The following is a 26,220-nucleotide window of genomic DNA, read 5'->3' as shown; positions in this document are numbered from 1 at the left end:
CTAGAGGGCAGGTGAGGAGACATAAATAACGCGAGACTAGAGGGCAGGTGAGGAGACATAAATAACCTCGCCTCCTTTACGATGTTAGCGGAGTCCCGAGAGGTTGCAAAACATGAATGCAAGCAGGAGCATAAGAACTGAGGATTCCGTGGGAGCGTCTGCCCTTAGGCAGCACTCCTGTGTAATTATTAAAAGGTTAATTTAAAATAACGCATTCATTTATTAAGCTTTCTTAGATACTTACTTAATTGACGAATCATGAGAAGAGAAGTTTCCTTGAGCTACAGATGAATTTTCAGAGAGAAAAAGAAAATTACTACCTGTCGGTAGCCTTCCCAAGCTACTTGTAAAATGGTAATTAACATCTATTAATAGGTCTTTATTCCCTGTTGTCACTGCTGTGTTTAAACCCTCCAGGGACTGCCAGGGAGGCATAAAGTATAGTTTACAATCTGCGGCCACTGCCTATGCCTGCCTCACCAGCCTCAATCTCTGGCCACCATTCTACATATATTCCGGGCTCCAGAGATCCTTAACAACAATGCAATTCCCTTTGCCTGTGCCCTTACTATTTAGTTTGTAACTCTAACATCGCTCTTTTAAATTCCTCACCTTTTAGGAATCACTCAGCTTGTGTTACCTCTTTCAGAGAGCCCTACTTGAAATTGTCCTGCACAGACAGGCCTCCTCTGTCAACGCTCCTGAAGCACCCTATACTTCCTTCTATTATAGGACGTACTGTGCTATAGTTTACAGTGTCCGACATATAGTAAGCACTTAATAACACTAATTTATTGAACCAATTCTTTAACACAGGTGTTGGGTCAATGTTTATTAGTCTAACAGTCATTATTCTCTTCCTATTCAAATACCGTCTAACATGACTTGCATGCCATCTAGCAAAGTTACATAAGCAGATATTAGAAAATATTTCTAGATAATTACAGTAAAGCAAGTCTTCATGTAGAATATCTCCATAGGAATACTAGAATGGTGTATATCAATTATACATGTACATCACTAAACAGTCTTAGACAAACAGAATGCTCTGAATAATAGAAAGTAGTATTGCCACTTAGAGTCAGGTCAAAGTCAAGGAAAATTGCTATTTATCTTTCTCCTAAGAAATGTAAAGTGTATTGGGAGTAACCAGTAAATTCCAATGATCTGTTTGAAAACATTTACTTAAAATTCTATGTGCCTTCCTGAGTTTCTTTGTGTATGAGTATATTTGTACCTGTGTACAGTTTTGGAAAGGATGGAACTGGAATTAATAGTGTATCAACCTGAAAAATTAAGTGTGAAGATAATATTGCTGTGGTGGTTTCAAAGTATGTTTACAAATTCTTTGGTAATACTCTCTCCAGGAAGTGAAGGTTAACTCTATTCCCCTTGAGTGTGGGTTGGACTCAGTGACTTGCTTCTAATGGACAGTCCAGGGTGGAAGTGATGGTATATAACTTCTGAAACTAGGTTATAAAATATATTGTGGTCTCAGCCCCTCTACCTTGGATCACTCAGTCTGGGGGAAGCCAGAGGCCGTATTATGAAGACACTCAAGAAGCCTTATATAGAGGTCCACAAGGTGGGGAACTGAGCCCTCCTGCTGACAGCCATGTGAGTGAGCCATCTTGGAAGTGAAGCGTCCAGACCCAGTTAAACCTTTAAATGACTGCAACAGCCCTGGATGACAATCTGACCATAACCTCATGAGAGACCCTGAATCAGAGCTGCCCAGCTAAATTGTTCCTGGGTTCCTAACCATAGAAACTATAAGGTAATTTTTTTAAGCCGCCAAACTTTGGGGTGATTTGTTACTTAGCAATAGATAACTAATGTGACCGTTAGAAAAAATAAGTATCTCTTCTATGGTTTCTAAGAATATGGTAGATTCAATGTCCTGAAGAGCCTGTGGGAAACCTGTTACAAATGCAATAGGAATTTGATAAGTATACAATTAGAGTGTAGAACTTCAATGTACCTCTTTAATAGCTGGACACATTTGCAGACAATAAAAAAAAAAGGTCTAGTAGATGGAAAAATCAGTAAAGACGTAAAATCAATAAACGTCATTTAATATCCATTTAGAGCTTTCCATCCTTCATACAGAGAATACACATTATTTTGGTATGTCCACGGAACACTATCAAATTGCAGTCACATATTTGGTCACAAAGAAAACCTTAACAACTTCAGTGTATTCAAGATTTACAGGCTATATTCTCTGAATGTAATTTAAAAAGCTGTGACCCAAAATATTAATTTCTTGATAATTAAGAAACATACTTATGGATAACTCTTGGATTGAAGAGGGAATTAAGAGGACAAAGTATAATCTACTTCAAAAAGCTGAACTAATTTTTTCTCCTCCAAACTTGTTCCTCTTTCTGTACTGCCTTTCTATTGAATGGTACCACTGTTCGCTACCCATTTCGTTGCCCAGTCTAGAAATCTACATCTCCCATATTCAGTCAGTAACCAAATCTCATCCATTCGATGACCTTAGTGTGAGGCAAATCTGTACCCTCACTGTCACTGAGTTTGTTCAAGCCTCATTTCTAGCCCTAACTATTGTAATAGTGTCTTTAGCAGCAGCATGGCACTGTGGCTAGAACTTGTTCAGACAGACAGACCTGGGTTAAAACCTTGGTTTTGTCATGTACACTGTGAAACCTTGGGCAGGGTAATTCACCACTCTGAAACTTAGTTTACTTATATGTGTAAAATGGTAGATAAAAATACTTCTGTCCTCCTTAGGTTGTTCAGAAGGTTAAATGAGAGGATATAAAGAGTTTAGTATAGTAACTGGCATATAGTAAGTGTTCAATAAATGCTATTATTTTTATTGTCTCATTGCCTCTAGTCCCCTCATCTCTAATTCTTTTTATCCCTTTTTAAAAAGATTTTATTTATTTATTTGACAGACAGAGATCACAAGTAGGCAGAGAGGCAGGCAGAGAGAAAGGGAGAAGCCAGCTCCCCACTGAGCAGAGAGACTGATGGGGGCTCGATCCCAGGACCCTGGGGTCATGACCTGTGCCGAAGGCAGAGGCTTTAACCCACTGAGCCACCCAGGTGCCCCTCTTTTTTCCCTTTTTAGAAAAGACAAATTCTGATTATATTACAACCCTGCCAATATTCTCCAATAATTGCCCTTCAGTAACAGGATAAAAGGTAGATTTTTTGGCGTAGCCTACCAGAAATTTATGATCTAACCCTTCTCTAGCAGTCTAACTTCATTTCCTACAATTCTCTAGCTTGAACTTTTAGATAAAGAAATTCTGAGAGAATCTGTATTTCCAAAAACATACTATGATCAAGTGTCTATATCTTGGTAAATATATTCCCTTTTCTTAGAAGGTTCTCCTACCATTTGGGTGCTGAGAGAATTCTTTCATATTCTTCATGTCTCAGCCCAATTGTGGCTTCTTCTGGACAAGTTTCCCTGGCTTCCCTATGCTTCCCCTGAACTATGTACATACCTCCATTATTACACTTACCATAACAGGTTGGGAATACTGGCACAAGTATTCCCCACTTAGCTGTAAAACACAGCATTAGGAGCAGAGCTTTTCTGTAAGTATGCAGTAATTAGCACAATGGCTGTCATGTAGTAGAAGCTCAATAAATGTTCATAGAATGAATGGATGAGTAGATTGCAGGATTTACTTAATAACTCTTGCTATTGTTTACCTGACTTAGAGTTATAGCTTGGTTTCTTGGCCTTTTTTTCATTAACATCAGCATATGTCACCTATATATGCCATAAGAAAAAAAAACAGTGAAAATCCTCAAAGGAGTTTTAAAAGAATTTGAATGCTGGCTATTTCTCAAATTCAAAATACAGAAATATAAGAAAATGATTTTAAAAGTTCATTTGTGATAAAACTAAATGTTATATTTGCTTTATACCACATGTATTACAGAATTCACAGGTTTATAGAATTAATTTCTATTCTAAAATTAACTGAGGAATGCACTTAGCAGCATGGAGGGTAATTGAACAGCTAAAAAGATAATGTGTGCTTTTTAAACAAAGTTAACTATAGGGGGCATGATTTTAGGAAAAAAAAAAAGAATCCATAGTAGGAATACATTGACTAAAAGTACAGAAGAATAAATATATAAAAATTAAAAAATAAACAATGAATTATGGATCACTGAAAAAAAATTAAATTTAATTTAATTTAATTTAAAGAAAAAGAAAGCTGGAAGGCGGAGAGCAGGTTTCCCACCGGCATAGGATGTGACTCTTGATTTGGCCAAGAGCTTTATATACTGAGATAATTGTATAGAAAGATAAATCCAACAGAGTAGACTTCAATTATTTCCCAGGTCTGACAGCTAAACACAAGCCACCAGAAGTACATTCTCTGGCATTGATTGAATGAGTGAAGTAAATCGGGAAATCGTATCCTATTCTGGCATAGTAAAAGTGGTCATGCTATTTCTCAAAATAAATTAGGTTTCTGTGGCCACTTGATGTAGTCATATTGTTCATGTGTATTTTAAGACCTCCTTTAAAAACAGTCTAAATTTGTTTATTGACTTTTTTGGAGGCAAACTATGTAGGACGAGGTTTGCCATCCGTGTGACGCAGCGAAGACTTTGTGCCTGCCTCTATATAGAGGCTAGTAAAAAAAGTAATTCCTGATGTACAACTAACTCAAAGTAGTGAAGTTTCTTTTCTTGGAAAACGAAGCATAGCCATTATGGATGTGGACACAATGATACAGTGCCCTACACGTGGCAGGTGTTTGACAAATATTTGGCTATACAGAGAAGCACCTTGTGGCTAACATGCTACATTTGAGCAGCTACATAGAATTGAGTCTGTTGCTTTCTGTGCATTTCATGTAAGACGCTGGAAATGATGCCACTTTCTACTTTAGATGTGAAGGTAGACTTTTGGGAAGACTTCAGTGAATTTCCTGCTTGATAACATCTCTTTCAAACCATGTTAAGTTTTTAGAAGAGCTGAGCCAGTTAATACAGTGCTAACAGAGGCAGGGATGTGCGGATTTGATTCTTAAAATGACAATCTGGCAGTCCACAAAGGCAATCCAAGTTGTGACTAGAGGCTGCACCCTGAATGCTGCCAACTTTCCACCATCAGATGAGTGATCACCGATCAGAGGGGACAGGGCAAGGCAGCATGGCAGTCTCTGCACAACCCGTCAGCACTAAAAGAAAATGAACCTCAAAGCCCTATTTGTTGCTTTCTCTGCAGGGCACGGGTCTGTACTTTGAAACTCTTGAATCTCAGCATTTAGGAAGCCTCTAACCTAAGGGCTAAGTGGGAGCATTCAAGTTGCTTCTGGTGAATCTCTGTTTAAATGGAAGCAAATATAACATTCGAATTTTGGATCTGTTTAACACATTTAAAGTCTCGGTCTTACTACTTTTGCTGGCTTATAACTTGTTACTGATATTCCCTCTGCTTACATTATGCAACACTAACATAGCTGATAGCTATGAGCTTTGGAAGTCTGAAGTAGCACCGTGTTATCACTGTGGGTTTGCATTTCAATTTTTATACCATCTAACTATAACGTGGTTAATCTCAAGGAATAAGGCTGTTTTGAATTGTCTCTCAATGAATGAAACTGTGTTATACCAATCTTGATCATAATTTCACACTGCATTTGTTCTGTCTGTATCTGGGACAAAAGAAATATTACTTGCCTCTTGTTTCAAAATAGCCTGTAGAGAACGTTTGGGGACATTTTCTGTTTTAGCAGAAACACCCGGAGCTTGAAGGGAGCTACTTTTCATTCCTGGGGGGAAAGAAAAGGTACCTTTAAATATGAAAAAATGATTTCGTTCTTGCTGCCATAATGTCTGGGATTACTGTAGCAGGGATGTATCATTTATGCACGTAAAGGTAGTATCTCCAAAGAGAAGATGCCTTCCAGTGTCTTACCACCACCGTGAGGGACAAGCCCGAATTCCCTAACTTCTGGCCCCAAATTACTCTGCCAGCTGAATTTCCCACCACTCCTCCTGCCCCAGAATGAATTGCTTTGCACTTTATTTGGTAAGTAAGGGGGAACCATCAAGGACTTGTGAATAGAGGAATTATATGTTCAAAGCTGTATTTCAAGACGATTACATTCACAACAAACTGTAGCACAGACTGACAGAAGGAAAGAGAGACCGGCGGCAAGTCATTGCGGTAGCTAAGGGCACGGGTGGTGTGAAGGGAAAGGAGGGGAAGATTATGAGATTGTTAAAGGAGCTAGATTGGACAAAATGTGACAACTTTTGGATGTAGAATACGGGTGATAAGAAAGAGTCAAAGGTGACTCTGGCTTTGTGCCTGAGTAAGAGTCGGAACAGAGAATAGCTTTGGGGGTGACTGGAAGATGATGAATTTGGTTTTGTGCACACTGGATTTGAGGTGCTAATTAGCCACTAGGCAGAGATGTCCCAGTGCTCTTGGTGTGTGTATAGAATATGCATGGGGATTTTTTGCTGAGACAGAGACTTAGCTAACCTCTTGTCTAGCTGGGGACATGGGAAAGTGGATGTATTTTTACATCTGGGGAGAAAGGGTGGCATTAGAGGATAGAGACTTTCCCGGGGAAAATTCTCTGCACAAATCACAGCACTTCAGAAATTTATTCTGCCTATTGGTATAGGCAGCCACAGCAGAGACTCTAACTTCTCCCTGGTTTGCAAATTCCAAAGGGCCTAGTGACCCAGCAGTCACTCAAAAATGTGGGATACTGACATTTACAACCTTGAATAATTTTTGTATCTTCTTTAATCAAAATAATCACAGATTTTTTAATCAGGGGAAAAGCATAACTTGGAAAACTACATGACAAAACTATATAATTATTTAACTAAAAGATAACAGAGCAATTATAAATATTGTTCATTTCCTTACCTTTATCATTTAAAGTATGTGATGTTTTAGTCATTTCTTTATCTTTCTGTATGCTCTACCATTCAAGAAAAAAGCATTCATTAGTAATTAAGCTTCTGAAAGAGACTTGCTGGCTCTAGAGCAATCAGACTGACACAATATCTCCCTTTGCTTCCCATCCCTTACCTCTCTCCTAAGCTCTGGTCGTAATGCGAATACATAGGATCAACCTCTTTCCTGAATATCTCTCACAGATACCCAAACTAGTTCAAAATGAAGCTTATCATGTACCCATGTACTCCCATCTTTCCAAACTGGCTCCTCCTCTGTCTTCCATATTTTTGGTTAAAGACCTAACAATCCATCCAGTAATCTCTTCTAGAAAGCTTAGAGTTACTCCATTTATTTCAGATAGGACCAATCCCAACCAGTCTAACGCTTACTGAGCACCCTGCTTGGGATTAAAATAAGATACACAATTCCTGACCTCAAGAAGTTTATTATCCAGTAGGACAGACAGGAAAAGAAAATAAGTGTTCTGACACAGAGGCCAGCCTGAGCACTATCGGGGAGCACAGAGAAAAGACGTCCCACTTCAAGAGAACCTATATGCAAAAATTAAATCTTCATCATCATCATCCTCTCCCTTTCTCTCAATTTACATGTCTATTGAGTCACCAAATTCTGACATAGTCTGACTCTGACATATCTTAAATCTGTGACCTCTGGTTCACCCTCATTGCCAGTGCCGTATCCTTTTTATCTGGACCATCCCAGCAGACTCAAAACTATATTCCCTCTGATCTCCTCTCTCTCTCTCTCGAACACTGTATCTATATCACACACTCCAACTAGATTATCTATTTTTAATTTTTTTAAAAAAATACATTTCTCTCTCTCTCTCTCTTTTTAAAGTGTCTTTATCTGGGGCTCAGTCAGTTAAACATCTGCCTTCGGCTCAGGACATGATCCTGGTGTCCCGGGATCCAGCCCTAACCCTAACCCTGCTCAGTAGGGAGTCTGCTCCTCCCTGCCCTGTTCGTTCTCTCTCTCTCTCACTTACTCTCTCTCAAATAAATGAAATCTTTTTTTAAAATAAAGTGTCTTTAAGTAATCTCTACACCCAACGTGAGGTTTGAACTCACGACCCCTGAGATCAAGAGTCACACGCTCTTCCAACTGAGCCCGCCAGGAGTCCTTAGATTATCTTTTAAAAACCCAACTCATTCTTATTTCACATCTCTATTCAAAAAGCCTCAATGGGGGGGGCGCCTGGGTGGCTCAGTGGGTTAAGCCGCTGCCTTCAGCTCGGGCCATGATCTCGGGGTCCTGGGATCGAGTCCCGCATTGGGCTCTCTGCTCAGCAGGGAGCCTGCTTCCTCCTCTCTCTCTCTGCCTGCCTCTCTATCTACCTGTGATCTCTCTCTGTCGAATAAATAAATAAAATCTTTAAAAAAAAAAAAAGCCTCAATGGCGCTCTACTACGGAGAGGCTAAACCCATTCTCTAGCAAAATATACAAAGCCTTGGCTGCAACCTCTCTTTTCAGTCTCCTCTCTGGCCCTGCCCTGGCTCTGCTGGCTTGAACTGTTGCTCTTGCTTAACACTTTTAAACCTGTCTAATAGTGCCTCACCACAGCCTCGCATTCTGTTCATGTGGAAACTTCCTACTCACACCTCCAGACCTCATTTGATGAAGCCCTTCTTTAATAAAGCCTTTTTAGACTCCGCTAGGCAGGACTAGTCTCTATATCCTCTGTGCTCCCCCCTGCATTTTGAACAAATCAAAACTTTCCTCTTATTTTATTGGCAGGACTTTTGTTTATACGTGTCTAAATCTCTGGACAGTGAGTTCTCATGAGTAGTGATGACGTCTCTTCCATGTCTGTGTCCTATCTATGTCAACTGTTTTGCCTCTTTCCCCTCTTCTAGCTTTGCACAGGCCCTGGCCCATAAGTTCTCAGTAAACATTAGCTAGCATCAGTATCGTCAAATATTGAAGTCAGTTTCTGCTAAACTGTATGGTACATTTAGCATGAAGCTGACTCAGAACCTTCTCTGCTACGGAGAGGAGCTAGACCTGTGTAGGACCCCATTATCTCTGACCAGTCAGTACCATGCCAGTGAAGGGGATATCCCATGGAAATAAGTTAACCAGATAAATTAATAATCAAGACAAAGCATCTACCTTTAGTTCTGTTTTGTTTTTCTGTATATCTTGCGGAGAAGATATGAAGGCTGATGATTTTTGGGTAGGAATCTTTATAAAACTATGAGAATGGCTTGGTTCTAAAAGTAAATGAAAGACAAGTCATATAATTTTAAAACAATTTTATCAAAATGCAATTGAAGTACAAGAAACCACAACATTTAAAACATACCATTTGTTCCATTTTGACATATGTACAAACCCATGAAGCCATCAGCACAATCAAGACAAACATTTCCACCCCCCAAAGTGTCCTCGATTCCCTTACCCTTCAGCCCTCTCTAGTTCTGTTTCCCCGACAACCACCGATCTGCGGTCATTATCAATTGCTTGCATTTTCTAGAGTTTGCTATATGTGGAATCAAACTGGATGTTCTCTCTCTCTCTTTTTGGTCTGGCTTCCTTCATTTAGTATATTTATTTTGAGATTCATCAATATTGTTGCCTGCAACAATGGTCTGTTCCTTTTTCTTCTTCATAGTATTTCATGGTATGGGAATGTACTACATTTTATCCATTGGCCCACTGAAGGGCATACAGGTTGTTTCCAGTTTTCTTTGGCTATTATGAATTATGCTGCTGTGAGTCTTTATGTGGACATATATTTTAATTTCTTTTGGGTACATACCTTGGAGGAGCATGGCTGGATCACATGGTAGTTTAACAAGTTAGGAAACTCTTTTCCACAGTCGTTCAACCATTTTACACTACAACCTGCAGTGCCTGAATTCTAGCTGCTTCAAGTCTTTGCATATACTTAGTTAAATTCAGTTATTTAAGTTCTAGCTATTTTAATGGGTATGTAGTGGTATCTCATTGTGGTTTACTTTGTATTTCCCTAATGACTAATAATACTAAGCAGCATTTTCATGGGCTTACTTGCCATCTGCATGTCTTCTGTAAAATGTTTGTAGCCTTTTCCCCGTGTTTATTAGGTTGTTGCATTCTATATATTACATGTTTTTCTATACTTTACATTTTTTTATAGTAAGCATACCTTCTAGTGGTAGGTCTGGAGACCCATCTTTCATTGTGCTTACTTTAGGGGCTTGTCAGTTGCGAAACAGCCATTATGCAACCAGGCTATTGTTTCAAAATTTTGTTATTTTCTCATTTTTGACTCCCTAAGTACAAGAACTCTGCCCTAGTCTTCCACAGTCATCTACCTGCTTGGGGGTGGAACTAGGGGAGGGGAGGTTAGAATTTTTAACAGGAGGAATGCCAAAATAAACACCCAAGTAATATTTAGGACCTGTCATTCAGAATAGGATGACATAGCCAAGACGGTGTGCTTTGCAAGCCATGCAGCTGTCTTGAGTACTCCCCCAAATTTAACCTTCTTTTTGCGTAGCAACAGACTGGAATACTTAGCTCAGAAAACTCTCTCTTAGTGTATTGGAGATACCCTAGCCCACCAAGAGTCATCTGGACTCAGAAAGAAGGTATGACTTAAGGAAAGGTTGCGGGGGTGGGGGGGTTCACTTCTTTAATAGCTCAGAGATGGTGAGAAAGTGAAGGGTGGTGGGAGAGGCTGAAAAATAAAGAACTCAGATGAGGGCTCACATTTTCTTACTTTGGGCCTTTGTTGGTTCAGACAAGTGAAGTTAGCACACAGAGAAAAGAACTATTGCTCTGCTCCCCATTTACGACTCCAGAATGAAATCTCTTAGGCTACCTTGCACTTGCTGCCTCCTCCTCCTCACCTGGGACATGGCCCAGGAATGCCGCAATATAGTATGGTCAAGTAGAGCAAGGCTTTCTCTGAGGTTGATCCTTTCTCTTTCCCTTCCTTCACTCCCTTACTTCTTTCTCCCTCTCTTTCTTTTTAAGTTCACTGTTAGTGATGTATCTAATTGACATATAAAATTGTAAGATAGTTAAGCTGTACACTGTGGTGATTTGATATACATATACATTGTGAAGGGACCCCATCCATTTAGTTACTTAACATTTTAAGTTCTTCTCTTAAGCAAATTCCAGTTATATACAGTGCTGTCAACTATAGTCACCATGTTTTCCATCAGCCCTTCAGACTTTATTCATCTTTATAGCTAAAGTTTGAACCTTTTTACTATTTCCTCTTCCTCTTGAGGTTTTGCTTTCTTAAGCCACTCCTGGTTCCTATATGAAGGACATGGCCTAGAAAGTGCTGGAGAGTCTAGCTGGGGAGCTTGCCAAGGGGAGTTGACTGGGGTGGAGGTAAGAAGGCTCTGCCCTGAGTGGTTACAGAGCAACCAGCCAGAATGGTCTTACATTCTGGGGGATGGAAGAAGCCCAGAGGGATGGGAAAGCCCAGAGGGCTCTAAGCTCAGTGAGACCAGACCATGAGTCCTTGCACTGATGGCTGAATTCAACTGTGAATGCTAACAGGCCAAGCACTATCTCAGTGCAGGTAAGGACATGTCTCTGGAGACCAGAGGAGGCAGAAGACGTTTCATCCAAGCACCATGACTTTATTCCACCTCATGAGGTCGCAGAAGCCACTGTTCCCCGAACTTTAATGTGCATATAAAGCCCTGGGGATCTTGTGAAAATGCAGATTCTGATTCCGTAGATCTGGGGTGGGGCCTGAGAATCTGCATCTCTGATGAGATCTTTAGGTGATACCCATTCTCCTGACACATAGAGGAGTAAGAACACAAGCCACACCTCTTACCCGGGACATCTGGACATCATCTTTGGGAAAGAAGCAGAAAGATGGGGGAGGCTCCCTGAAAGTCTGGGCCACTATGGGGACCCCACGAAGGCAAAGTCCAAAGAAGTATGTTAGAAAAATTGGGGACCAAGCAAGAAAACAAAAGGAAGGCAGGTACTTAGATCCGGCAAACAGCACTAGCCCTACATGTACTAAAGAAGCCTACTCAAGAAATAGGTTGACATTTTAGAACGACAACACCTGGTACTGTCAGGCTGTTCCAAAAGGAACAGGAGACGGAGAATGGGCGACAATGAAGAGCAGGCTCCACTGCCGCAGAAGAACATGTGGCAGAATGAAGTATTTCTGCTGCCAGCGAAGTGACAGAAGTCACTTCAGGCCAGGCAAGTCCAAAGTCTGAGGAAGGGCAGGGTTTTGAGAAGGAGCCCTGGTTGGGGTCTTGGTCCTCACTAGGTCCCCAGGGCCACTGGCTTCAGGAACCTCCATGGCACCCCCAGTCAGCTATCTGCAAGGATGACCCTCCAAGGGAATGCAACACAAGAGACGCAGGTGAAAGCTTCCCTGAGGCGGAGGCCCAGGAAAGAGAGGCGGCAGTGGCAGTAGCAGCCAGCAAGGAACAGGTTTAAAAAAAAAAAAAACAACAAAACCCTCGGGGTCTTGTTGGTAATGGAAAAGGACAGACAGGAGATCAGGAGCAGGGGCCCTGGAGAAGCAGGGCTCTGAACTGAGCTGTGGACTTGTCAGCTGCAAAATGTGGGCTGCACTGCTCCTGGGCCTGCGGAGGCAATGACATGAACTGAGCGTGTAATTAGGGAGTCAGCTCCAGTCGGCAAGAGAGGCTGACTATGGGATTTTTCCCCCCCCAAAATCCACCATTCACAACAGAGGGCAGAGGGAGGACTTCTCTGCACTGTAAGTAGAGGAGGTCAGTGCCAAGTCCCATCTTCCCACAAATTACTATTTTAGCACTTCTAACTGTAATCATTTCAATTACGTTTTTGTTCCTGGTGGGATTGCTGGTCACTGGCATTATCACTCGTTTTCTTCATCTTTGAAGAAGCTTAAAGAAACACAAGAAAATATTTTTAAAATCATGGAAATGAGAGGCGCCTGGGTGGCACAGTGGATTGAGCCTCTGTCTTCAGCTCTGGTCATGATCTCAGGGTCCTCTGCTCAGCGGGGAGCCTGCTTCCCCCAACCCCCCCGCCCCGCCTGCCTCTCTGCCTACTTGTGATCTCTCCTTCTGTCAAATAAATAAAATCTTTTAAAAAATCTTGTAAAAAGTTGTGGAAATGACAAAGTTATCCAAGATAGATTCTCTTTATTCTTTCGGGCTGGATAGGAGGAGAGCCATATGCTAATCTACGGATGGAGCTGTAGGGAGGGATTGGAGAGGGCGAGTAGTGGGTCGGTTCTCAGTGGGAGGCACTTGTGTCCCCTAGGGGAGCATTAGGAAAGGTCTGGAGACATGGTGATTGTTACAGATGTGGTGAGGGAGGGTTACTCCTGGCATCTCGTGGGCACAGGCCAGGGACGTTGCCGAACATTCCACAAGGCAAAGGACGGCCCCCACAACAGCACCATCCAGCCCAAGATATCAGTAGTGGCAAGGTTGAGAAACCCGAGGAGAGATGCGATGGGGAGGCAGGCCAATTGCTTTTACAGTATTATCTTGTGGAATTAAAGCTATACTCAGGGAAACAGAGTTGTCTTCTGGGAGAAGGGAAAAACCCATCCCTCCAGCCCGCCCAATGAGAACATGGCCTTTTTTTTTTTTTTTAAAGATTTTATTTATTTATCAGAGAGAGAGGGGGGAGAGAGCAAGCACAGGCAGACAGAATGGCAGGCAGAGGCAGAGGGAGAAAAAGGCTCCCCGCCGAGCAAGGAGCCCGATATGGGACTCGATCCCAGGACGCCGGGATCATGACCTGAGCCGAAGGCAGCTGCTTAACCAACTGAGCCACCCAGGCGTCCCAGAACATGGCCTTTTCTCTGTGTTGGGGGCCTGGGAGGGGGCGGGCACAGCAGTGCAGTAAGCATGCTGGGGGCCCCAGGAGAGTGCTCGCCCTAGTCCTTGGCTCTGCCTCTGAGCTCAGTCAGAGGCAACAAGGCGTGTGGTGTGGACCTCAGCTGGGAAGGAGGTGACCTAAGTTCCTGTTTCTCATCATTGAGATAGACAAACGGATTCCAAACTGTGTGTGGTGATTGGATTTCTGCTAGAGTTTTAAGATGTGCACTCGTGGGGCACCTGGGTGGTTCAGTCAGTTAGGGGTTCTGCCTTCAGCTCAAGGCATGATCCCGCAGTGCTGGGGTGGAGCCCTGGCGAGTGGGGCTCCTGCTTCTTCCTCTCCCTCTGGCCTTCCCCCAGCTTGCCTGCAGGCATGCGCTTGTGCGAGCTTGCGCGCGCGCGCTCTCTCTCTCTCTCTTGCAAATAAATAAATAAAATCCTAAAAAAAAAAAAAGGTGTGCATACCTATTTCGTATGTGAAAGAGCTCTCTCCATTCGGTCACCTCCATGATACTGTGAATATGATTTCGTTTTTACATTTTCATCTTTTCTACATTTTCCTTTTTAAAAACCATTTGAGGTGGCCACTTTTTAAGATGCTTACCTGAAACTTTTTTCCTATCTAAAGTAGCAGTTAACAGTTAAAGACGAAGCAATATAGCCACTCAAGTTATTTTTTTAAATTTATAACGTGTTAGTCACCATAAAATACATCATGAGCTTTTGATGCAGCGTTCCAAGATTCAGTTTATGAAATGATTTTTTTTTAATCCCAGAGGCAGAGGTTACAGCCTTATCATTTCACTGACCTGTATTATGACCTTTTCTTACTGACTCCCCTTTCCTAAACTTTCATTCTTTTCTTCCTTTCATATTGTCTGTTCTTAACCGGCTGGTCCTTTAAAAAGTTTCTCTTGCACACGTTTTCTCTCTCATTTTTTTTTTTTTTAAAAGCCCTTTATATAGGGGCGCCTGGGTGGCTCAGTGGGTTAAGCAGCTGATTTTGGCTCAGGTCATGAGCTCAGGGTCCTGGGATGGAGCCCTGAGTCTGGATCAGCGCTGAGCGGGCAGCCTGCTTCTCCCCCAAATTCTGCCCCTTTCCCCCCATCCTGCCCCCTCATGCTCTGTCTTTCTCTCTCAGATAAGTGAAAAGTAAATAAATAAAATAGTTTAAAAAGCCCTTTATTTTCTCTACTCCCTTTAAAACGTTTCTCTCTACCCCTTTTCCTCTCTTCTCCCTCCTGCCCCATCCCAACCCTGCTCTATCCTCTTCCATTTATCCGACCCATGCACTCTTCTGCTGTCAGTGTTCGCTGGCCCACTTTAAAAAAGTTTTCCATTTCCTTCCCCTTCTAACTCTCTCTTGTAGGTACTCTTAACTGGTTTCTCCTTCTTCAAATCATAGGCCTATCTATCTAGGTATCTCTATTTCTACCCATGTCTGCCTGTCCTCTACCCACATTTACCTTCCGAGATATCCATGCAGCTTTATTGTATTGTATCTTTTATTGACTTTCGTTTTCTTATTGTAGTAGAGTAGACACACGCTTGACGTCTACGTGGTGAATCCAGCCCTCCGCCACCATCATACACACTTGCCCTTGCTGTACTTACCAGCCCCTCGCTCTCTCTCTCCCCCACGGTCTCCCTCTCTCTATTCAACAATTTCCTCTGTGGATTCATTGCTCACACACTGGCCTTCCCCCCCACTCCTGCTCTTCCTTCCTTTCCATCCTCTCTCCCCACCCCTCACCCCTCCATGCCTCCAGCCCCCATTTCTCCCTCCCTCCTCCTCCCATTCTCTCTTCACTCTCTTTGTCCACATCTTTTTCCTTTCCTTCTCTCCGCTCTTTCTCTCATTCTGCCTCTTCCACATATTCTCCTGTAGTGGCCTCCACCTCCCCTCATCTCTCTGGCTACCCCGACCCCAGCCCCACCGTCCAGCTGTCATCCCTCCGTCTGGATTTCAGTTTACGCGACTTTTTTTTTTTAAATTTTTTATTTTTTATAAACATATATTTTTATCCCCAGGGGTACAGGTATTCACAGACGCGACTTTTGTTAGATCACTTTCTCCTTCCTCTGCACTTCATGGTCTCACTAGCTCCTCCTTTTCAACTCCTCTGTGTCCCACTCTAATATTTGTTCTTTTTATTTTGCTACTTTCCTAGGCTCACCCCAGTTTAGAATTCTTCTCTTTCTTGCCTCCTTCTTTCCCTCTTTCCCCTCCCCTCCCTTCTAGCTCTCTACCTCCACCGCCAGGTCCAGGGCTCCTTCCTGCCCCTTTCACTCTCCTCCTCTATATTGCCTTGTGGCTTCCGGTGAACCTGAACTTCTGCCTCCCCTCCTCCCTGCTTCCCTCCCAGCTCATCCCTACTTCTCGCCTTCCCTCTCTCCTCGCCTCCTCCCTCCCTCCCTTTCTTCTTTTTCCTGCTTCTCTCCTCCCTCCCTCCTTCATAGACTCCTTTATAATGGTTCCCCTCTGACATTTCCCCCTCGCTCTCTCTCCTGTTACCTCTTAATACTGTCTTTTGTACGAGACCCTCCTCAGAAAACCCTGTCTACCTCCCTATGTGGTTCCCATCTATCCCTTCACCCTTATTTTTTTTTAAGATTTGATTTTCTGTATTTGACAGAGAAAGTCGCAGGGGGAGCGGCAGGCAGAGGAAGAGGGACAGGCAGGCCCCCTGCTAAGGAGGGAGCCCAATACAGGGCTTGATCCCAGGACCGCAGGACCCCAGGATCATGCCCCAAGCCAAAGGCAGATGCTTAATAACTGAGCCACCCAGACCCCCTCACCCTTATTATTCTTATTTTTTATCCGACTTCCCTTTAGATCTTTCTACCCCTGATTCCTCCTTCCTTGCCCTTCCCTGTCTTTCTTCTGGATACTTCATTTTTCTTAGTCCCTTTCTTTCATTGTCTCTTTTTCTTTCCTTTCTTTCCCTGGCTGCATGCCAGCCTTGCTTCTTTCCTCCCTTCCCTTCCCCCTCCCGCTTGATCCTTTATCCTTCCTTTGCTCCGATTTCCCTCCTTCGGACCTCGCCCTTCCGCTCGCCCCGCTCGCCCCGCTTGCTGCTCCTTCCTGCAGTTTCTCCTCCTTCCTTTCTTCCTGTCCTCCTTCTTTCACTCTTTTTACTCCTCCTCTTTGTAAACTGTCCCCCCTTTCCCCTCTCATTCTTTATGCATCTTTTGACCTGTCTTCACTGCTGCTTTCCCCTATTTAAAAGTCAGTTTTTTGGGGGGCACCTGGGTGGCTCAGTTGGTTAAGCACCTGCCTTCGGATTGAGCCCCACAGCAGGCTTCCTGCGGAGTGGCGAGTCTGCTTCTTCGTCTCCCTTGCCCCTAACCCGTGCTCATGAGCCTGTGCTCTCTCTCAAATAAATAAATAAAATCTTTTAAAAAATCAGGTTTTTTTTTCTACCTGTACACCTGCCTAGCTGGCTATCTATACAGCTCTCAATCATCTTTCTGTCTTTATTTTACTGTCTTTCCTTACTTGCCTTCTAGTTAATTTTTTAAGATTTTATTTCTTTATTTGACAGAGAGAGACAGTGAGAGGGGGAACATGGGAGTGGCGGTGGGGGGGGGGCGGTGGGAGCATGGGAGAGGGAGAAGGAGAAGCAGGCTTCCCGCTGGGCATGGAGCCCGATGAGAGGCTCCATCCCAGTATCCTGGGATCACGACCTGAGCAGAAGGCAGATGCTTAAGGACTGAGCCACGCAGGCGCCCCTACTGACTTCTAGTTTCTAAGCCTCTTGCATATCACAGTTGTACTTGATTTTCTTACTGCACTTGCCTTACACTCTCACACCCCTCCCCTGTAAGTAACATTTCCCCACTGACTCATTCTGTATAAGCTTGTCTTCCTTTGCTGCTTCTCGCTCCCTCCCTTCCTTTTACTTTTTTTGTAGCTTATTATAACTACTTTCCTTCTCTCTCTCTAATTTTGTGTGTTTTTTGTCCTTACTCCTGGTTTCCCCTATTTGAAATCCTGTCTGTCTGTTGTCTGTCCATCCACCCATTCCTGTTGAGCTGTCTCATCAATTTACTTGTCTTTATTTTACTCTTATTTTTAAGTATTTTTTTTTTAAAAAGATTTTGTTTATTTATTTGACAGACAGAGATCACAAGAGAGAGTCAGGCAGAGAGACAGGCAGAGAGAGAGGCAAGCAGGCTTCGCACTAGTGCAGAGAGCCCAATGTGGGGCTCGATCCTAGGACCCTGGGATCATGACCTGAGCCGAAGGCAGATGCTTAACCCACTGAGCCACCCAGGGGCCCTTAGTAATTTCTTAGCTGATTCCTCAGCTGTACTTAATTTTCACAGCAGCTCCTGCTTTTAAACTCCTGTGTCCTTTACTCTCACATCCTGTTATTTTATTTTGCCAGCTGCCTAGCGTCATCCCTTTCAAATTTCTTTGCTTTCTTTCTCCTTCCCTCCCTCCATTCTGTCCGTCCATCTTCTCCTCCCTTCTTCAGCTGTCATACCCGCTTCCTTGAATGTCTTCCGATTTTTCTTTTTTATGCTCCTTTTCCTTCTTAGTGGACAGTACTTTTAAAGTCCAGTCTTTTCTGTGTATGTATATCTGTATCTGTTTTATTTTACTGTATTTATTAACTGATTTCTTCTTTTCAGATCTCAATCTCCCCCCTCCTGTCCAGGATTATGTAATTTTCTTACTAGCTTCTTTTCAGCATCCTTTCTATCATGTCAAATTCTTTGCAATTCTTTTTCCCAGACTCATCCCTTTTATAAACTTCTTTACTTCCTGCCCCTTCCTTCCCTTAATCTAATCCCCTTCCTACTCCCCACATTTTAAAAAATCTCATTATATTCACTACTTTAATTTATTTTTCTGGTTTTTTTTGTCCTGTCTTTACTGCTGGCTTTTCTTTTTAAAAATCAGTTCTATCTACGTGTCTGTATATGAATGTATGCATGTAAATATGTATGAATTGACTGATTGATCCATTTGATTTTAATGTATTTTAAAAAAGTTTTTAAAGTAAGCTCTATGCCTAACATGGGGCTTGAACTCTTGACCCCAAGATAAAATCGCGTGCTCTCCTAGCGGAGCCTGCCAGGTACCCCTAAACTGACTTCTTTTAAAAGTTTAATTAATTAATTTTATTTTACTTTTTCAGCGTTCCAAGGTTCATTGTTTATGGACCATACCCAGTGCTCCATGCAATACGTTCGCTTCTTTTTAGATCTCTCTTTCAAATCCTTTGTTTCTCACTCTCGCAATCTCTGTCTTTGGCTTTGTCCTACTGACATCCTTTTAAACTTTGTTCTCCATCTTCCTTTCACTCTCTTTGTTCATTTACTTCTTCCCTGTATGTCTGTTTCTTCTCCCTTTTCTTTCACTCTTTTTTCTTTGATGGTTTGTTTTTCTTTCCCCTTTGTCTAGTCTGTCTCTAGTCTCTTTGTCTTTGTTTTCCCTCTCACCCCACTCATCCAGAGAGAGTGAGAGAGAGCGAGAGCGAGAGAGAAAGAGAGAGAGAGAGAGTTAGTTTTATTACTGGTTTCTTCTGTTCAGTTTTTTCTTTTTCTCTCTTACTCATTCTTTCCCTCTTCTTTTCTTCATTTCATTCTTTTTTTTTTAAGATTTTATTTATTTATTTGACAGAGAGATCACAGTAGGAGAGAGGAAGTGAAGAGATCACAGAGAGAGAGGAAGGGAAGCAGGCCCCCTGCTGAGCGGAGAGCCCGATGTGGGACTTGATCCCAGGACCCTGAGATCATGACCTGAGCCAAAGGCAGCGGCTTAACCCACTGAGCCACCCAGGTGCCCCTATGTACCTTATTTTCTTACTGCCTTCTCCTTTTTAATGTTTTTATCTTATTTTTTGTATCTATCTCTGTTTCATACTTGGTATATTTTAAATGACTCTTCTTTTTTGTCTCCTTTAAAAAAACCTTCCCCCCCCTCTCTTTCTCTTGCTAGCTTGCTCTCTTTCTGTTTTGTATAATTTTTTTCTTATCAGTCCTCAGTTAAAATTTTTTCTTTTTAAAAATATTTTCCTGTCTCCCTCTGTTTCAGTCTATTTTTTGGTAATGTTTTTCTCTTACTCTCTGTTTGTCTCTCCCTTTATATACATTTTTCCCTCTCTGCCATCTTTTTTTTTTAAAAGATTCATTTATTTATTTGACAGAGATCATAAGCAGGCAGAAAGGCAGGCAGAGAGAGAGGGGAAAGCAGGCTCCCTGCTGAACAGAGAGCCTGATGCGGGGCTCGATCCCAGGACCCCGGGATCATGACCCGAGCAGAAGGCAGAGGCTTTAACCCACTGAGCCACCAAAATGCCCCTGTCATCTTTTTTTTTTAATTGTCCCCTCTTACTGGCTCCCTTTTCATTAATTAATTTTTTAGAGAGAGACCACGCATGAGGGCGAGTGGGGAGTGGGGCAGAGAGGGAGAGGAAGAGAATGAGAATGCTAAGCGCACTCCATGCCCAGCACGATCCTGACACAGGGCTCAGTCTCGTGACTCTGAGACTGACGGTGACCTGAGCTGAAATCAAGAGTCAGATGCTTCACCTGTTCACTGCACTGAGCCACCCAGGTACCCCCGGCTCCTTTTCAAATCTGTGGTACAGGCGGTGTTGCCTACTGAGCCACTTTACAAAGTGTTCGATTTATTATAACGTGTGTAACATTGTGTGTGTACCTTCTCTACAACTTGAGCTGTAGCTAGGACGTGGCTGGCATAGTGCTTGGCACAGGTAGTGTGAACTAGGATTTCCCTTTCCAAGGGTCTTCTGACCTCACTGCATAAACACACCGAGATTTTTGTTTTTGTTTTGTTTTTACAAAGCCACCAATGTTTAGTACATAGATATGCATCCTCTACTTAGATACCTTATCATTTATTGTCTCTCACCTTCCCTTTCATCCTGTCCTTTGTTTTCAAATACATTTTCTTCTGGTCTGTCTCTCTTCATGTCATCTCTCTGCATTTTTTGTAAATGATAAGCAATTTTTTTCTCTAGAAGTGCTTGTTTCTAAAATATTAAAAATATATATTTAACATTTAAAAAGTTAATAGCAGTTTGCCACTGGAAATGCAAACCAGATATTTCAAATATGATGGCTACTTGAAGGGCACCCTCATTCCCATTTTGAGATTTCTGAAGTCACAATGAGTACAAAACTAGGAAGATAGTAAGGGATAAGTTTCATTTTGCTGTCCAGCATGAAGAAGAATAAATTGTAACAACTAGACCCAATTTAAGTCATTGTGCCCTTTCTGGAGACTGGTCCCATTTCAGAGCAGTCCTTGAAGCCCAGGTTCAGACCAAACTGGGTTTCTCCATCAATAGCTGTCCTCGTGAGTTTAGGCCACTTTTGATAATTCACACTTTAAAATATCAAAATTGGCAAAAGCTTTCCCTCAAATAGCCCAAGTTATCAGTAAAAGCTCACTTTACCTTCCGGTGAGCTTCCTCCCTGACTTTTTGACGTTGTTCCTCAACTTTTGCTTCCCTTTTTACTTCGTCTCCAATCTTTGTCAGAAGTAACATTTCTTTTGTCTTCCATTCCTAAGGAGCACAATGTTATGGTAGTTAGCTGGGTTTCTGTTTCATTATCTTTTTTTTTTTTTTTTTTTTTGTATTTTGTCAATAAGCAAACTAGATCAAGTCAAGGGCCTTACAAAAACTGGGAAAATCTTATGTTGGCTTTAGAATGGGCTTCTCTTACTGCTTTTTAATTGGGAATATGTTGGTGGATGCAATAGAATGGCAAAAGGAAGGAAATTATTTTGCTATTGGAAACTTACGTCAAGTATAAGCCTGGCTTCAAAGATGGATCTAAGAAGATGTTGACAAGAGGGTTTTCTCTTATTGCCTAAGGGGCATATCATACGTAATCTGTTGCCTTTAAATATATTTTGGTAGAGAAGATAAATAAATAGGCTTGTCTGCATTTTGAGGGAATACAGCCATGATTATTTTTCACTAGGGTGAATTTCTAAAACTTTAAGAGTAGATGAGGTATTACTATAAATGCAATACAATTTGTGGTATCAATCTCACTATGTTAAGTAAAAGCTTGTCTATTATAGTAATGATAAAATATTAATAGTGGCTTATTCTTTAAATTATTATTATTTTTAATAGGGGCTTAATTTTTAGACCTAAAATAGCTTCAGGTAATTTGGTGGCAGTGCTAAAAATGTTTATCAATGCAGCAACCATATGTAGTTTCCCCTTCAATGTTTAAAATTTGGTTTTCCTCACCTCTTCAATTTGTCTACGGAGACGAAGCTTTCTTCTAACGTGGTCCTGATGTCGGTGTTGTTCTTCCTTCATCCTGAGTATGCTCTGCTTTCCTGCCGTGTGCTCCGCCTTGCCTAATTCCCTACTAATCATATCTAAGTATCTAAAGAAAAGTGCAAATATAAGTGAAGGTAAATTGAGTATTTCCCCTATTATGGTATTATCAGTTTTGATATTCTCAAACTACCTTCTGGGTTGCTTTTTAGTTCCTGAATATAGAAAATGTAGAGTTTTTCAGGGACCTTGAAGCTAACTGATCCACCGGCTCACCATACTGTGCTGAATTTACCAGACCCTGTTATACAGGTCGGTTATCGTGGTTGGGACAATGGCAAAATGTGGAACAGAGTGATTATAAGCATTTTACATAGAGATTACGTACAGCCCTGTAGTTTTGGGAACATGAATTTGCAAAGACAGCTGAAACCAACTAAAACTGAGTTCAAAGCACAAGTCGATTTGAATTTCCTTTAAAAATAAGTGGGTACTGGCTTCTCTGTAATTCCCAAGTTCCTGAATGACCTTCCATGTACAGAGAGGTCTGCGGACTCCCCGTCTGGGACCTTGGTGGATCAGCATGTATTGTGGCATATCATGTGACACGAACCCATGGACTTCAAGAGGCAGGGGAAGGGGAACTGGCCCTTGTCCCTGATAAAGGAGGAAGAGAACGAACTACAGCTCATCTCTGCCTCTTGCGGCAAGGGCTTGGCGTCTAAATAGTAACACTGAATGTGTGTGGGTGGTAGCTAAATGAACATACATAATTGATTGGGGAACAACACCTGTTTGTATTAGCATCAGATAAAGTTATAGGAAGTCTCCCTTTCTGACCCTGCAGCAACTTCCTTCAACTTAATTTTGAAACGCACTTAACACACTTTCTCTCTCTCTGCTACTATGGATGTGGGTTTCCTAAGCTCATGGATCTGGACTTTGGATTTCTTCAAATTCAGTTTGGCTTACCTCTTGGGCTTCTAGTAAGTCCAGTTTCTCCAGTAGAAACTCTCCCCCCAAGCCTTGGTTCCAGGGCCTTCCCAATCCTGTTACCTCTTAATCTCCTTTCCTTTCTCTCCACATTGAAATTATAGGGGCCTCAATAGTGTCTCATCCTTTGTTGGGTCCTGATTTCAATTCCTTCTAGTACTCTTATAGCTTTCTGGGGTCTATAACATGCCCATGAAGTATGTATTCACTTCAGTCATACCTGTGCCTTATTATCAGCTCTTGGTCTGGAGATGCTTGTGTATCTTCCTGTAACAGCCATTCTTGGAACTGTTCGTTTCCACTATTTTCATAGGCTCTTCTGGTTTCATACAATTTATTTACTTGTTTTTCAATCATTTTCTGAGAGAGAAAAAGAATCAAAGTCTTTATACTGGTTAGAAATAAACCTGTTCTTTGATAGGCCCTCTTAAGTGTAGGGCTTGGGAAACCTTCTGTACTTTACAAATGGTTAATTCTTTTAACCTGCATTTAAGTCTAGTGTGGCTCCATTCCAGGTAAGTGAAAATTCTCTCTGTAAATTAAAGGCGAAGGTCTAAATCGCTAGGGATCTTATTTGATTTGTTATCTTCATAATTCTAGGTCAGGTAATTATAAGTAAATATCCTGCAGAGAACCAAACCTTTCTTCCAAACCCTACATAAAAACTATCTTACAGACCCCAAATAAAACAAATTTAAGTATTAACTTACTTGTTCTCTTACATAGTTTCTTTCAAAGTCTAATTTTAAAGTGGTCAGATACTGCCTGTACTTATTCAATTCTTTCAAGGTACATATGACCTATAAAGGCAAAACCAAAAACCAAAGATATAAATAAAAAGTTGCAACAATCATCTTTCCAGAGAAGAGTGACATAGGAATATTCATTTTAGTAACAATTTTAGGACCAAGGGTAATAGCACAGTTTGGTAGCAATTTAGAAAGCAGTATCTAAAATTGTTGTATCACCAGGAAATTTCAATCTAAATAGTATTATTTCAATAATATGGTTCATATCATAATCAGAAATTTACAATTCTCAATGTATTTGTTATTAAAACACCAGTATAATAATGCCATTTAACACCCCTCTAATTTATTTCATCATGCTGTTTTCTGCTAGGTTTCCATTTTGTCTCTAGTCTTCTCAAGAAGTATAGGAAATATTCCCTGAGAGGTATACTGTGCTCTTATTACTTTTAAAGCTAGAGGAAAGTCACTACACTACAGCAGGGAGAAAATACCTAAATAAAAACATCTGTATGTATGTCTTTACATACTTGAATAATTTGGTGCTTATCTTTTGCTGTTTTCAAAGGAAAAAAGGTCAAGAAGGCACAAGTAGTCTTATTTAGAAATCCAAATATGAGTAATTAATTGAGTTTTCTAATAAATATTCTTTATTGTTTAACCAATGCTGATACAGGCTCCTAGTGAAGTACAGAACTGAGGGTCTATCAAGTCCCTAGGTTTCTATTGGTTAACAAGAAGGAGGCTTCAACCTACTTTATTATTGCTGGTGATGTAACCGCCCTTCTTTAATCTCCTTAGGATATCCTTTCGCTTATGGTATGCTTTTAAATGGGGATCATGCAGGCTTTTATAGCTGGTTTCCAAAAGTCGGCAGTAAGGATCACTCAGGTTAAAGTCATAAGAAGGGTGATAAAGCTGCAAACATACGGATTCAAAAGTATTACATGTGTAAAACGAATGAAATTGCACTTTTAAACCTCAAGTTGTTGAAATGACTAGGTTGGTCAGTGAAAACGAAACATGCAAGCAAAACCTGAAGAGAGGGGATCCGGAAAATCAATTGATTTAGGTAAAGCTAACTGCCTTTCTCTTCCCCTCTCCTCTACAGAGCTGTCTTTAGGCAGGTGGTGGTAGCCTCAACCTCTGTCTAATTCATGAACACTGAGGTGTGGCCTTAAGAGTCCTGAAAGGCAGGTGGAATGCTTTATATATGGGCAGGGGGAAAAGACGAGAGAGGCAGGATAGGGTTCTAGCTTTCTTCTTCCATTTAGAAGCTTCCTTTTAAAATTTCTGACTGCTTGACTGATGGCAGCCTCTTGTCTTTCCTAACGAACCTATATCAAGAAACTGGATTCCCTCAGTACCAATGTTTCCTTAAAAAGGCAGAGAAAGGGTGCCTGGGTGGCTCAGTGGGTTAAGCCGCTGCCTTCGGCTCAGGTCATGATCTCAGGGTCCTGGGATCAAGTCCCGCATCGGGCTCTCTGCTCAGCGGGGAGCCTGCTTCCCTCTCTCTCTCTCTCTGCCTGCCTCTCTGTCTACTGTGATCTCTCTCTGTCAAATAAATAAATAAAATCTTTAAAAAAAAAAAGGCAGAGAAAGACATCCTTATGGGCAATGATTTAATTCACAGTGAGACTAGACAGGAAGCCCATATCTTTCCTAGAAGAGAAGTGATCAAAAGTGATGGCAGCTGAAACACTGCTGCAATCAGCGGACTGATTATTGCTTCTTCTTTTAGATGTTGACTTTTGTTGGTAACAGACGTGTTGACTAACCCTGGGCTACTGTCCTATCAAGAAAGAGACAAATCTGTTTGTTGAGGCCAGGTTAAGCTTTCTATCGTCAATTACAATAATTGATTTCCCTGATCTGAAGAGTCTATTATTTCATCACTATATGCCAGTGGTAGGTCACTAGGGAGACTTTTAAAAGTATGTAAATTGTTCTCTTCACTTAACATGTATTCTTTTCTTGAGAGCACAATGTCTAAGTTAATTGGCAAAGTATTTACTATTAGCATTCAATAAAAACAATTTTAGGAGTTTGTGAACAGTTGCTACCTAAGTATAGTATACTAATAAGCAAATTAATTTATAAATACATTATCTGAGAATAAGTTAGGTATCAGAATGTCATATAGGATCACTTGTCAGGTTTGGATTAATGCATAGCTAAAGAAAGGTAGGTAACATTGTTACCATTTTAATTTGACAGAAAAAAAGACAGTCAAATACCATCATTTTGCTTCTATCTGCATTCAGAACACATGAGGGACCTTTAAATTCCCTGTTTCTGTAGTGATCTGCTAAAGTAGTCTGCAATTCAGGAAGCAGCAAGGTCCAGTAATGGAGTGTGGCCTAAGAGTCAGAAGACAGTGGTTCTGGTCTGAACTCTGCTATTACCTACCTGTGACATTAGATAAATCCTAGCTTCACCTTACAAGGTGGTCATTAGGG

General features: G+C 41.5%; 1 protein-coding gene across 6 annotated transcripts in view; it reads right to left on the bottom strand.

Moving 5' to 3' along the window:
• LOC309856460 (fibrous sheath-interacting protein 2-like) overlaps positions 1 to 26,220 on the bottom strand; it is a 68,336-nt gene that overhangs the window by 40,079 nt on the left and 2,037 nt on the right. For 3 of the 6 annotated variants that reach the window (XM_082717693.1, XM_082717696.1, XM_082717698.1), the window contains exons 3-14: positions 24,518 to 24,679; positions 23,723 to 23,812; positions 23,233 to 23,372; positions 21,987 to 22,128; positions 21,177 to 21,287; positions 20,630 to 20,750; positions 12,730 to 12,795; positions 9,059 to 9,159; positions 6,893 to 6,947; positions 5,686 to 5,777; positions 3,694 to 3,754; positions 245 to 281 (exon numbers count right to left, since the gene is read on the bottom strand). In XM_082717693.1, coding sequence (XP_082573819.1) covers positions 245 to 281; positions 3,694 to 3,754; positions 5,686 to 5,777; positions 6,893 to 6,947; positions 9,059 to 9,159; positions 12,730 to 12,795; positions 20,630 to 20,750; positions 21,177 to 21,287; positions 21,987 to 22,128; positions 23,233 to 23,372; positions 23,723 to 23,812; positions 24,518 to 24,679 — 1,178 coding nt within the window. Of the gene's footprint in view, positions 1 to 244; positions 282 to 3,693; positions 3,755 to 5,685; positions 5,778 to 6,892; positions 6,948 to 9,058; positions 9,160 to 12,729; positions 12,796 to 20,629; positions 20,751 to 21,176; positions 21,288 to 21,986; positions 22,129 to 23,232; positions 23,373 to 23,722; positions 23,813 to 24,517; positions 24,680 to 26,220 lie in introns of those variants that run through there. The other 3 variants (XM_082717694.1, XM_082717695.1, XM_082717697.1) reach the window with 3 other exon arrangements.

Source organism: Mustela nivalis (genome assembly GCF_964662115.1).
Source record: "Mustela nivalis genome assembly, chromosome: X".
Lineage (NCBI taxonomy): Eukaryota > Metazoa > Chordata > Mammalia > Carnivora > Mustelidae > Mustela > Mustela nivalis.
The sequence above is the reverse complement of the archived record's forward strand: the minus strand, read 5'-3'. Positions and strand labels throughout refer to the sequence as shown.